This window comes from Euwallacea fornicatus, chromosome 2, assembly GCF_040115645.1.
Source record: "Euwallacea fornicatus isolate EFF26 chromosome 2, ASM4011564v1, whole genome shotgun sequence".
Lineage (NCBI taxonomy): Eukaryota > Metazoa > Arthropoda > Insecta > Coleoptera > Curculionidae > Euwallacea > Euwallacea fornicatus.
Window position 1 is genome coordinate 1,870,526 of NC_089542.1, and position 14,039 is coordinate 1,884,564.

General features: G+C 43.3%; 1 protein-coding gene across 2 annotated transcripts in view; it reads right to left on the reverse strand.

Moving 5' to 3' along the window:
- Nucleotides 1–9,173, reverse strand: part of tara (taranis) — a 27,678-nt gene extending 18,505 nt beyond the window's left edge. The window contains exon 1 of one of the 2 annotated variants that reach the window (XM_066293412.1): nt 8,305–9,173. Coding sequence is in view for 1 of the 2 variants with exons in the window: in XM_066293420.1 (XP_066149517.1) it covers nt 8,305–8,322 (18 nt within the window). In the remaining variant the exon portion in view is untranslated. The remainder of the gene's footprint in view (nt 1–8,304) is intronic. The other variant, XM_066293420.1, reaches the window with a different exon arrangement.
- Nucleotides 9,174–14,039: the final 4,866 nt, after the last annotated feature.

Consider the following 14,039-nt stretch of genomic DNA (forward strand, 5'->3'; position numbering starts at 1 on the left):
GATTTTCACCTCTATGGAACGTGGCGGCGTAAGTGAAGACCGCTAATTGCTGCTTTTGACACACGACAGGTAGACACCAGACGACCCACGAGCTGTTCTAAAAATCTTTAGCTGCGAGGAAACTGGGAGAAGATATTTTCTCTATAACCGACTTAAATTCTCTGGACTCCGAGAGCGACTTTCGAGCGCATCTGTGACTGTGAACAAAAGGCGTCTGGCTAGCTGTTCACCAACGACTTGGAGGGGTGTAATGGATCTCTCATCAGATGCAGGGGTAGTGCAGTGGCACATCTAGGAAATCCGCGAGGAAATTGCTAAGGGATGCTAGGGAGGTGATAAATCCGTATATGATGAAGCTGGGAAGTCGATACGTTAATATCATCCCTAACCTAGAACGCCGTCTTTACTCCCTGCTAGGGATGGCGTTAGCGTATCGTCTGTCTTAATGGCCCACATTTTGTTTTAAAGATGTTATTTTCACCTTCAAATCGCCAACAAGTGGCATCTCTACTAAAGTAAAGGACGTAATTATTTTTCGTTTAAAAAAAAACCTTAATTACTTCATAGTTCGATTCGAAAGGAGCGGATGCTCATGCAGCCGCGAAGCACTGTCCTTGCGACACTTAAAAGACCCGCAATCGCAATTTCGGCGTTTCCCAATATTGCCCGTCTAGGTACTCCGTCCAGTCCCCGTGCTACCCTGTTTACTCCCCGCTAGGAATGTGGTCCGCGAACGATTCCTAGACGAGCGCGAAGCACTACAGGCGAATCGTCAAGCATTCATCGCGCTTTAGGTTGCTCCAACATTTGAAGTTCCCTACATTGCAAGTTGGACGTTCTAATCTAGAACTTTCTGCTAAGCATGTGTTCGTCTATCGATGGCTTGGGGGTACGGAACCTCCGTACGAACTACGACACTGTTTGATATAATTCAAGCGCCACTTAATATGGAAATGAAAAAGCATATCGATGAATGACGCAAGCGTTTGAGCGATTAAAGCGATTACAATAATTTTTACGGGCACGCGCCGGACGCGGCCAATTAAACATGTAAACACAGTCGGTGGCACAAACAATGAAATATTTATCTCGACGTATTTACATAAAAATACTATTACTAGGTCATAATTAATAATCGGTTTCACATGGAAGCCGTTACCTATCTCAACGAGGCGCGCGTTGGCTGACTTGTTGATATGTCATCTTTTTAAAAGCCATTATTCAATTTGTAAACACACATAATCGTATTTTTATGCTTCTCCACTTCCCATTCATAACAGACAATAAAGTGTATTAATGCGTCGCGTGCCGGGATGCTCGGCAAACAATGATTTAAGTGGTTTATAAATAGGCGAAAGGTGTCTTCCGAAATCTTTTGTCGGATTGCCTACGTCGAGTATGATGATTTATTGCCTTGAAGCACAGCTGATGGGAAAATCGATACTGGAAGACATGCATCCTATCAAAGCGAAGGTCGATAACGCAGACAATTCTATTAATCGCTTTGACGTAAGAAGAACCGCTGCCCACCTTAGCGAAACGAACTTCACTTTCAAAGGAAATTCCAATATGGTCCGAGCAACCGAACTCGATGGTTGGAAAAGATTGACCTCTGAAACTCCTCAATATAGCGATTTTTTTTTTTTTTAATGTAGCTTCAAAGCAAAGAGGACGTCATCGGTCCAGCCTCATCGCCCTCAATTGGATTTGCCGATTTCCAAAAATCCTAACTTCGTTGTTTTCGTTGCACCTTTGAAGCAAAAGGAGCCAAGCTCGACTCCTCAGTGCAGGCCGACCTCTACAGCTCAGCCTGCACTACCGTTAAAATCTCCGACATAGGGGTTTGCGTTGTGCGTTTCGAGTAGTTTGAGTTGCGAGATTGAGTGGTCCCTTAACGAGATACCGCAAATACCCACAACAGCGTCGCTCGTGTGTAAAACCCATTCAAACTCCCTTAATATGATGTCACAGCGGGATCGCATAAAAGGCAAGACGTCTCGGAAGTCGTGAATGGAGTTCACTTTCGATTACGCAAAGATTAAGACCGGCCACGTTCCCATCAAAATCGGCGCTTTGGTGTCGCATGAGCCCCTCGAGATGGGATTGCCGCTGCGGCCATTCTAGTCCCTTTTTTTCGTCGGGGTCAGTAGCGAACTAAGACTATGGCTAGCGGAAAAGGGGGGCGAGAAAAAAATCAGTGCGCCTCTGGACTTCTTCCTGGTTTCTCCCTTATTTTAAGTTTTCTCGGTAATGACGGACGGTCTCGCCGCCGTCGTTTTTTAATGGGTTATTGGATTCCCTTGACGCGGCCAGACGAGATGCTATCGCCCGATCGCAACAAGTGAGTTATCACTTTGACTTTGAAACTACTGCGTCGTGACCCTTTTTCTTTTACGCTCAAGGACGTTCTGATAAACTTCGAATAGCAAGAGTTATAGCAAACAAAACGCCTCACCAGCGCCTAAATTGGGCTAGACCCAGGTTCACGTTGGGTCTAATCCAATTAGGCCCACTATTCCGATCATCAACGGAAAATCAAGGGTTCGGACAGCTTTCAATGAAAGTGCACGTTGAGTAGGTCGTGACAGTTGGAAAACACCTAATTTGAGCGACAAGGATTAGTAGGCAAGTGCTAGGAATTAGATGCTTTCGCACGTTTAATTTGAGCGAAAGCTTTTAGTAGGGATGTGCTAAGCAATTTTGCTCTAAATCCTGGTGTATCGGAATGTATGTCGAACAAACGAAAATGCAAATTGCGGGAACAGCGAGAGAGCGGTTGCTCGGAGTGAAACGGAACTGGTGGAGTTGCATTTTATGTACGCACGTTTTTATGTGAAATGCCGCCGCATAAATATTGACGCTCGAAATCGAGAGTGAACTTCATTCATTCATGAATGGATGCAACGACGGCCGGGGCTTCTTAACGACGTCTCCACTCGTAAACTACATTCCAAAATGTACCGCCGAAGACGGCAAACGACGTGTCTCTATCAGTCACGAAACGGCCAATCGTTTAAGGCAATCAAGATTTATATTAATGATGGCACTAGATCGGTTCATTCATCCCGGCCCCCAGGTGTATTCTCCGAAGATAATTAATGGCCAATAAAATCGGTTCTTAATGGTAATTTGTAGCACTCTTTTATTTATCGCCGATTAAATGTACTTTTTCGTTGGGAGCGGATAACGTAAATATTAAAGGGAAAGGTCGGGAGACTCGGAGATCACCGGACTTGGGTCCCATTGAGCAAATTTTTACCATCGCTTAGAGGCACTTTCAGGGGGTGTAAACGTTGTAAACAATAGTAAAACTGGTTGGAGGACCTCAAGAATGACCGGATTCGATTTCTGCATTGGGCAAGTATTTTATTGTGCGTTGTACCTCATTTGTATACTGGTGATTACACACGCTTTATGGCATTGTAAACAACGTAGACAACAATTGACAATTAAATTGGAGAGCGCGCTCTTTGACTGGTTTGAGACGTATTGACTGAATTGTAATATCAAGGTTTTCAGTTGTGATCAACTTAACAATTAGTAGAAAACGTAATAAGACCTTCGAGATGACCCAAATCAGCTCCGGGAGATTTATTTCAAAACGGCCTTTACGTACAATCACCGACGAGAAGATTCAAAAGGAGACGCTTCTGTGAACCAGCGGAGCAGAGGTGCACTTTTCGCACCATTACTTGAATTCAAACCAAGTGCAGTCAACTAAGCCCCACTGTTCCTGTCTGTGAAATGTAGTAATTGGTGATTTTTAATTTTGAAAACACTCATTTCGAACTGGAACGGTCAATAAGGATTTTTTCGTTTCAGATGTTGCTCTGAATAAATTAAAGTTGCAAAATATTGACCCGAATCTTTTCCTTTTGTCACGAGAAATATTGAATTGTCCTTATTGAACGTGTTAACCCAAGCACTCTCGTCACCCCGAGGACAGGTCTCCATATAATGAGTTCATATCTCGTCACCTAGAGCCTAAACATTGTTAATTTTTTTGAGTTGTTAAAAGTGAGATTCTCCAACCCGTCCTGATAGCGGTGTGTTCAGATATTTCACGACTTCGGAAAGTGTATGAACGTACCGCACGCCTCGAACTGCCCTCTTCAGCATTCTCAAATAAGGGGTTTCAATTTGACACATGTCAGAGCTGCCCGTTCATTCCTATGCAGGTTCGAGCTTTTCTCAATTAATTTCAAGCAATTAGAGACCCGGAAGGGAGGAATGGGGTACAAAGGTAACATCCATCTAAACAGACGGGTTATTAAAGGCAAACATTGCCGTGAGCTGCAGCAGTGACAGTGCCCGTGTCAATAATTGCATGAACGTCGGGGGAATGTTTGCCTCTAGACTAATCCCCGTGCAAATACAATTAGGCTGTTGCTCCTCTGCTACGGTATCGATCAGACCTTTCGCTTTTCGTCGCAGGCAAGAAAAAAAAGATCGATAGCTCCGCTCATCTCTCCTAAGCGATGACGTCTCGAGTGCACACATACATATTCTCAATTCATATATGCCAGTGACGTTTCTATTTGGGTCAGGGACCTCCGCGAATCCGATAAAACTTCTCTTCCTGCCTGTTTCGCGACGTTATTAAGGACCGACTTCGGTGTAGAACTATTGCCCTTTTCGCCGTCTCGCCAGACCATGCAGTGAACAATAATACGCCTCGGGGGCTCAAGATGGAGATTAAACTTTCTTGCCGCCTGACCCAGTTTCCGAACGACGGAAAAAACTTTGTATAACTTCTGACGTCACTCCACTCTCAGGTAGTGTGAGCGTCGCTTTCGAACATCACTCACTCCGTGATTTTTCGATTAATTGTACCAGCTCTAATAACCTATCCCAACCAAGGCTGGCGCTATCGATCGACTTGTTGATGACCGCGATAATCTCTCGCCTTGTCCAACACATCCGCACACAAAAGCACTTTTATGCCGACTAACTCGCAATCTTTTATTTCCCATTCATAATGGAATATAATAAATTGTCGGCGGGCTTGTTGTTTATGTTTGTTACGTCACTAAGCGCCGGCTTAAATTGTCGTCCTTTATGGGGGCGTCAAGTGCTCTTTTTAAATACTGTATTAAGCAGGTCACCGGCGCTTCGTATATATTCAGGTGTCGTTTATTTGCGCTTATTAACCGACACGTGCGAAGAGTGTAGTGATTAAAACCGTCGCGACAATTAGAATTGTGGTCGAGATAGTTGGAACTGTGTCCGGTGCAGTTTGTTTACACCTAGGTGTGGTTTATTCATTCTTATTAATCAACTCGTGCGAAGAGTGCGAGGGTTAAACGTTTTGAGGTAGTTAGAACTGGACTTGCAGGGATAGTAGGAGTGGCCAAAATGGTGCTCACTCCACTAAGATTCAATTGAACTGTTTTGCGCAAAGCAAACATTATTAATGTCGTCGAGGTAGGATTGGTGCAGTCAAAACTCTGGTCGGAGCAGGTGAGACATGTCAATAAAAACCATCCACCAAGGGCTCCTGGAATGGAGATATGACTAGATAACCACCCTCGTCTCAAGTCAAAAATGTCAAGCATCAACTTAAGGTTTTCGGCCAATTAACTAAAAGAATAGTTAATAAGTGTAGCAATTGCCCTCCGGGTGCAGGCGTCATTAGCAAAATGACAACAGTTAAAGCGATAATATCGACTTCCAGCCAAACGTCATCTACCATTAACTTCAACTTTCAACTGTCATGCATCGTTAGTGCACAAGAATGTTACAAACGAAGACCAGTAGAACCGTTACTTTTTCCATACTGTTGAATTTTATTATGAAAAAATGTTCAACTATGACGGGGCAAGTATGTTACAGTTGACTTCAAAGTCCAATTTTTTCATACATGTGCCATGTACTGAAGAGATCATGTAAGGGATTTCCAGATGATAGCGCACAAGAATGTTACACTTGTCATTCACTTGTGTGTTTTAAATCTGATCTTGGCTACGCATGCACATCGAGGGGCACTTGAATTTGAATAATCCAAGACAGGTGAATGTCGGACAAATTGTCCGGGTAAGTGTTCGCCTATCTGTCTCTCTTTCTCGAATGAATGAACATTAGCTACTATTACATACGCGAATAACAATGCGACTCATTACCATAAGATTGCGTCACACGGTCACATATCGGCAGACAATCATCGAGCCGATGATTTTTCAGGGAAACGAGCGAAAAACGCGTGCGACATTGAACTTGACGTGCGGCACGCGCGTTTGCAATTAAGCGACATCGCATTTTTGACCCGGAACGTCGTCCATTTAAAGAGCGACTTTATTGCTCCACTCTCGTTGGCCTGCGGTCGCGTATACACACATAATTCTTCCTTTTCAGGGGCCCCATTCAAAACGGCCTTGCCGTACTACGGCTTCCTTATCTCCCATTATTAAGACCGTAATCCTATTCAAATTTCGCCGGGGCCCTGTTTAAATACGGTTGTCCCGGAATCTATTTTCGAACCGAAAAATACGCTTAAAAATAGAGAACTGTCTGTGGTCACAATTACATTCGTGGGATTCCGAGAGGAGTTAAATCCGATGGTCCTGGAGGACGTCCAATTATCCAGACTGGAAAAATTTGTCCGCAGAACACGTGGCTAATAAATTCCAGTCATAAGGAGATAAATCTGATCAAATCACGCGGCTCAAATCTGGTCATTAGGGGGGCCTTCCCGGAAAAATTGTGTGATTAATAATTAATGATGCGAATTCCCTATGGATTGAGTTGAGGGGGGTGTGGAGGAGGGGGGAATTAGTCCAGGTACACGCACGGACATTATAACAAAACGTTAATTTATCGATTCGACAGAGAGGGGAGTATAAGGCGCGCTCTCATAAGGCCGCGTTGCGTTGGTGGGTCGTCATAGCGACGGTGGGCGTAACACGCGGTATACAGGGGAACCCTCAACTTCCCTACCGAGCGGAATGACCCGGAGGTTTGTTGCGAGCCTCAATCTCCAAAATTTTTGGTGATTAACCAATGAAATGATTAAGAGCGTAAGTTCACACTTACACAAATTGTACGCCCCTGATTTCATCAATCTCAAATGCATGTTTTTAAAATCCTAGAGAACTATTACAGCGCTTAATAAACAGTAAGTCATTGGCGTATCACAATGTTCCGATTCCCAGCAGAATATTTTTTCATTTGAACTTTTTGCTGCCTAATAGTAAAATGTGCAAAGTACGCCCTTATTTTCACGCTATTTAAATGTTGAATTTTCATATTGTAAAGAACTTCTACAGCACTCAGCACATATATGTACTCTAAATATCGTTGGCGTATTACGGTTTTTAAGATGAAGCAATTTTTGAGATTCTTTTTCTTGTTTTGCTTTTTCGCTCATTCCCACTTCACGAAAATTGTGTGCTCTACGCCTCTGTTTTTATTAATATTAAATGCATGTTTTTCAAGTTACGGAGAACTCTAGTCTACAGGCAGTGGCAGAGGCAGAGTTAAGTGGATCCCTAGGATCCGTCACTGTTGGTGGCATCACCCGGAATTTTTATCTACAAAAATGGTAGTCAAAAAGCGCTAAATCTGGCTGCCAGGAGCGGCCCCCGCAATGAAGCGCTGTAGATTTAAATTCGATGGAGCGAATTTGATCAAAAAATCAAGCGGATGTAAGCCTGGAACACAGTATGGTCATGCAAAGCTCATCAAATTTAGCGGATATTTTTGGTTAGTCAGCAAGATTTGATACATTTTGGTCTTGCCGCCAAACGACACTAAGGGTACTGGCCGAAACTGATCTGAAATAAGGGGGTTAGTAGGGCCTTCTGCTCTCATTTCGTACCAGGGTAATCAACGCGCTTCAAGTCTAAAGAGCTGACAGGCCAAAGTGTGACCTCATCAGGCATTCTCAAGAAAACAGTCATAACATTTGTTAATAGGATGCGAATTGGGTAAACACGGAGGCCGCTACGTGAAATTTTTTAGTATTTTAATTATACGTACCAAAACCGGGTAGTTTTAAAATGAAAAAGTACATATTCTCTTAAAGTGGTCCAAAGCAATACAATCCTACAGTGGACCAAAGAGAGCGGCGCTCGTCACGCCCCCCGCGTAGCGCGCGCCGCTCCGCACGCCTCCACTGGTCCACCGCGAATAAATTTATTTGATTGCACACGGTTGTTTCCAAACAAAACCGCATGCACACATTTTTGACTGAAAATTGTCAAGCTCTACCATGACAACCCTCGCGCCCATTCCCACGCAGGGCGACCCGTAACAGGCCACCCACTAATGCAACCAAAAACTTTATCTAACAATGTTTTCGAGTCTCACCTGAGTTTCACACCACATGGTTAATTCGCAACGTCCATGGTTGCGCGCAACGGCAACATTGCATTCGAGAACAGCACTCTCTGTTTTACGTACGAATCGACTACAACGAACTACAACACACTGAAAGATACGAACTCGACTTTGACTCGCGAACGGAACGTTCGTGGCACCGTCTGACGCTAAAACGCTTGCGAACGAAATTACAAAACACGTAGCGTATCGAGTCGTCTAAGACCGGTCCGGAATAAAGCTCGGGTTGGTTCGGGCTGCGTCGGCTCGTTTCGGTCCACCTGCATAACATGCCCACTGCGAAAGGTTAGGTTAAAAAATATATGTACGATCGGGAGGAGAGAGAGACGTCTATATGGAATGGCAAAACGCGCGCTTTGAACGTTTCAAAAGTTTGAAGTTTCGAAAGTTGGCTAATGGGCCTCGTTCGGACAACGCAAAATCGCCCGATTAGCGGGGGCGCGCTCTGATGGTACGCAATCGGACGCGATAGCGCGTTGGGCGCTTGAGTCGTGACATAATATATGTCAAATACTTTTTTTTTCCCAGATAAAAGAACGGGACAAGTCGATATGCCACCGTTCCGCCGAACACTCCTTTTTGGAAAATCACACCCGACCCAGGCGGCAACGAAAGTAGTTTTCCAAAAAAGGGCGGCTCCGGCAACTTGACCGCGTCACTTGGGTCCCCCTCTTAACATCCTCATCCATCGCACATCAGGCTGCTTGACAGTCATCGTCAGCTTTCAATGTCCACATATCCCCAGTCCCGCGTCATAACTGAAAAAATCATAAAGGACGGCCAAAGTAAACTAAACGCGAATTGCAGAATTTTCTTCACGTCCTCTATAAATTATTTTCACATGCAGAGGTAACCGAGGGAGACGATATAATTTTTCAAAAAAGGGCGACCGTAATTCATTGGCCGCCCTTTTCGTTACCTCGCGTTATCTACCGGCGGTTAAGTATTGTCAATTGAAACAAAGTCAACACGACAAGAAAACATGTGTCAGGTACCAAAAGCAGTTGCGTTGAAGGGCGGATGAAGTAGGAAAGAGCTTAGAGCACAGCAAAATCACCGAAATGCAATCACAACTGGAGCTCAATGTCCTTTAGCTCAAATGGACTGTTCCAGACTTAAGGGCGGTTCAATAAAAATTGCAAGGGGCGGCTGAATGGAAATCAGTAATAGAAAAAAATCTTTTTTGGCCAGCTGAGTACACCATAAATTTGCAATAACGAACGTTCAGGTTAGTTCAGCTAGTTTGGATTAAATGGACGAGGTGGTCTTTATATAAAAAGGCGGTTCCGGTATAAGTCGAAGGGTGACCAAATGAAATATAGGCCTGTCCACGTTCGGAGGCTGAAGGTTTGCACGCGAAAACGAGAATTAAAGGATGGTATGAGGGTTATTTTTCCTCGGAGCTCCACGAATTTTCGCCATATTGAAAAAACGGCTCTCCCCTGTATATGGTGGTCCAAGCGTTACGACTAGCCACCCCTGCTGAGAGGGTGTTTTTCAAAAGAGACCCCGCTCTATACTGAGTGTTCCGGAATGATGGTCAAATCTTTTAACGCGGTATTCCATCAGCCATTTTAGGGGGGATCTTCATATGAAATTTTGCAGTTTGGGTCCTCCCCGTCGAGATATTCTTATCTCAAAATGGCGGAAAATAATGTTTTTTTCCTCTTTCCTAAAAACGGTTAGACGTAGAAATTTCATTTTTGCTGTACATTATCAGCTAGTCGAACGCTACTCGTGGTGGTGTCTATTCTTTGACTCATGCGTCTGGAGGACGGGAATCAGCAACCCCTAATTTTATTTTTTCCAGAACTTTTTCCTGCAAGGCCGAGTTCAACAAAACCGTTTGCTTTTAATACTGGACATAATTTTAAAACTTTTTTCACTCTTTCCATATTTTCATATTACCGACAGTTTGCGTGGCAAAAAATAAAATTAGTTTTTCTTACCCTCTTAAGCATCCTTTCGTCGCCGATTACTGATGATCACACATTAGGCGATTGTTATGTAGGGCTGAGTCCGAGACATCGAACCAATATTTAAACACCGCCAACCTTCAGGATGCTGGATTTCGGTGTCTATTCCTAAACTACCTACTAACCTAATCCAAAACTAGCCAATCCTGTCGCGTCCATATCCTGGCAATTTATTTCCTAATATTCGTGTCGGAAAGTCACTTGTTTACAAATGCTTTATAATAATGGACCTAATGGTGATTTTTTCGACAAGGGAACAACAGAAAAACACCAATGTAACACTCGTCTAATAACCGGTAACCAGTAACCGGTGACGAAATATATTTAATCAAGGTAAGAAAAACAATGTTTCGTTTTTCCACGCAAATCGTGAGTTGCACAAAAAACGAAAGGAGTGACAGAAGTTTTATAATATTGCGTAATATTTTTAAAAAAAGTTCTGAAAGAACTAAAATTAGGGGTTGCCGAGTCCCCTTAAGGTGGCCAGTAGAACGGCTTATTAAACGAATTGACCATCGTTTCGAAAAATCCTGTATATTAACAAATGTGCTGAAAAACAATTCAATTTCCTTCAGAGCGATGTATCATGTTCCAACACCTAAACCGTCCCGTTTCAGAGATAAATGTTATTTTCTGTATTGCCTCTAAATATTTGATTATTTTCGCATACTTGCCAAAGACGGCTCTGGACCGCCATATTGGTCGAAAACAAGTCGACTGTCAACTGTTCAAACAATTTGACAGGCATCTACGTAGGTGGCGAGTAATAATTTGCGCGTCCGTACGGCGGCAAAATAATGGCATTAAATGTGGCACAAGTTCAGAGCGTCCTAAATAACTTAAATTCTAACTAAAACTCACATAAACTATGAAATAATATAATTATTTGATGTTTACATTGGACTCTCAAAATGACCGCCATTGGATTCTAAATAGTACTTCAAAATGCACACACATTTACAGGTTGATTTGTGGCCCTCTGGAACTCATTTGCATCAAGTTCACGAAGGCAGTTGGTTACACTTTGAGGCAGTTCGTTTTTACGGTTCACTGATGAGATGTAAACTTGTTCCCCAAATTCCACAAGCAAAAATCAAGTGGAGTAAAATCGGGAAGTGTAGAACGCGAGTTCCACTTGAAACCCAATTTTTCCAGCCGCACGTGGATTCAGATCAGCCCGGAAAGCTTCACTTTGACAAGCCTTGTCTGGAAAACTAGGAAACGTCTCCAAATTATATTTTTCTGAAGTCTCAAAAGCTTCACAAAAGCAGGTACGGCGTTCGTAATCTACTCGCTTTTGAGATTAGACCTTTGCGAACTTGAATGCATGCATGTTATGCTTGGCCAGTGTTCTTTGGATTCAAGCATAAGTGTAATAATTAACAAAGTTGTGTTGTATCCGTTTGAACTTTCTTTCGTTCATCATTTGCTGTGTATTAGGGTGCATTGCATTGAGCTTTTCGCATGTTCTTGCCGTAATTGAGCGACACAGTGCATGAAGAACAAATAATTTGATCAAAACTTCACTTTAACGCACCGGTTTTCCGTCGCAAGTTTTTTGCGATTTTGAAGGTTTCGCAAAATGGCGGTCCCTAAAAATGGTTCTCCAACGCTTCAGGACCTCGATTCAGGTATCTACCGTCAACCTAGGAACTAGGTTTGTCCGTTAATCCGAAGAATCGCACATCAAAAATAAGGAAGGAAAGTATCCGCTTTTCTCCAGTTTTCGAACTTAAAACATCGATATCTCGGGAACACGAAGCAATTGCCTTAAAAAGTACTTCACATTAATTAATCGTCTCTTAATAGTCTTTCGCCTTCGGCAAATGTGCCAAAATAATCCAATGTTCAGAGACAACACGTGAAACGGCATTTATTTATGAATTATAAAGGTTTAGGTATGAGAATATGATATATCATTCTAAGTGAAATATAATTGTCTTTCAGCGTATTTACTGATATGTGGGGTGTGTTATTTTAAAAACGCACCTTAGGCACGTTTAATGTCCGGCTGTAAAACCATTAATTTCGAGCCCCCTGTACAAGGCAGAGCCGCTTTTTTTTGCACGGGGCGAATTCGCGGATCGTTCCGAAACAAATTTCCGAAATGTTTGTTTTTAGTGAATTCAAATCACATTGTGACGGGCTTCGCTGGAGCCAGCGTTCGGAAATATTTCGAAAACCGCTGGAGATGGGTATCGGGATTATTGAGTAGAAATCATCAAAAAGGAACAGCGAATCTAAAAATGATATAATTTACTGAGTGTCTCGTTTAATGTGTCGGAATCGCCAGTGCTTTTTTACACTTCTCGTGGTCATTCTCAATAGTTTTTGTACTATTCAATAAAGTTATATTGAAACAAATAAACCTTGCACCGATCAAGTTTTAATAAAGCGCTGCCGCAATTCTTTTCGGTTCTGTTCGGAAGAAAAACGCAAAAATCGGCCTTAACTAACGGCAAATGCGACGTCGACACTTCGCGCGTGCAAATGGAACAATAAAGATATCCAAAGCGTACGCCACTGTCGCATGGAAAAAATCTGAGTACATGCATACTATGTGGCACTTTTTACTACACGTTCGCACGCTAAAATTCGTCAATCGAACTTGGGCCATATCGGAAATATTCAAGAAAATTTTTTTATGGCGTATTTTAACACCCTGTATTTCAAAAGCGTGCTAATCACGCACATTTGTTAATTGACATTTTTTAGGATTACGCCCTTAAATTCTTTACACGTAGGTGGGTAACACCCCTTGTGTCACTGGCAACGTCGCATCGGCGAAATAATTTTAGCGCAAAACCGATACGTGCAAATGTTCAGGACGACCGTGTGTCCCGCTCTCGGCAACCGTCCCACTGTCGACCGCGAACCGCCCTGTATGGCAATTTACAAGGGAGGTACTCCGCGCGGGAAACCCGAAGGTTTCGGGAGTTTAGAGGGGCGGTACTGCCGACATTAATGAGCACTGCCAATTAACCGGAGAGCTATTTGCCATCGGGCAACGTCATCGAGAGCAAAACATAACGATTTTTAATACCCGTGTAGTAAAGTAAATTTAAATAGGTCTCGTTTTGAATGGACGTGTGCGTAGCGTACGCGGCATGAACGAATGAATGAACTCCTGCCAATATTTATTTACAATTATTTATACGGGGAAAAATAATCGACCTGATGAAATACGATTGTTGAAAATCTCATTAAGATACACGGGGCAATAAAATCGTCGGCTTTGACACATACACAAACAACGGCGGCGCACGACCACGACGTTTTCGTATTTATGGCCCGATTTGTTGCACTTGTCCGCCGAGATTCAATGATTACGTAGTATTGTAGTAAATAATGCATCTATCCGGGGTTTCTCTCAAGTATGACTCGTCTCGATCCAACTTAAAGCATTAGTTAATGCCGAAGGTAGCGCGGGAATTAGATAAATTACTGGGCCCGCCCTTTTGCCCGCGCACGCGCACAACGGTTTGTTTACATCAAAAATCATCCCCGCGCTCAGAAACGATCGGTCTCTTCACCGACGTCGCCCTTTTTGCTGAGCTTCCACCAGGGACGCCCTTTCACTAAGGCTAATTATTAGGCCGCCCTTGCGCACGATCAGCCTCTCGTCGTCCCGCAGCCCTCACTTCTTTACTTAACAGCATTTATTGCTTCCCAGAGATAAATTACCCGGGTCGCCCTTTTGATAATTATTCCTTCCACGAGCTTTCCTGG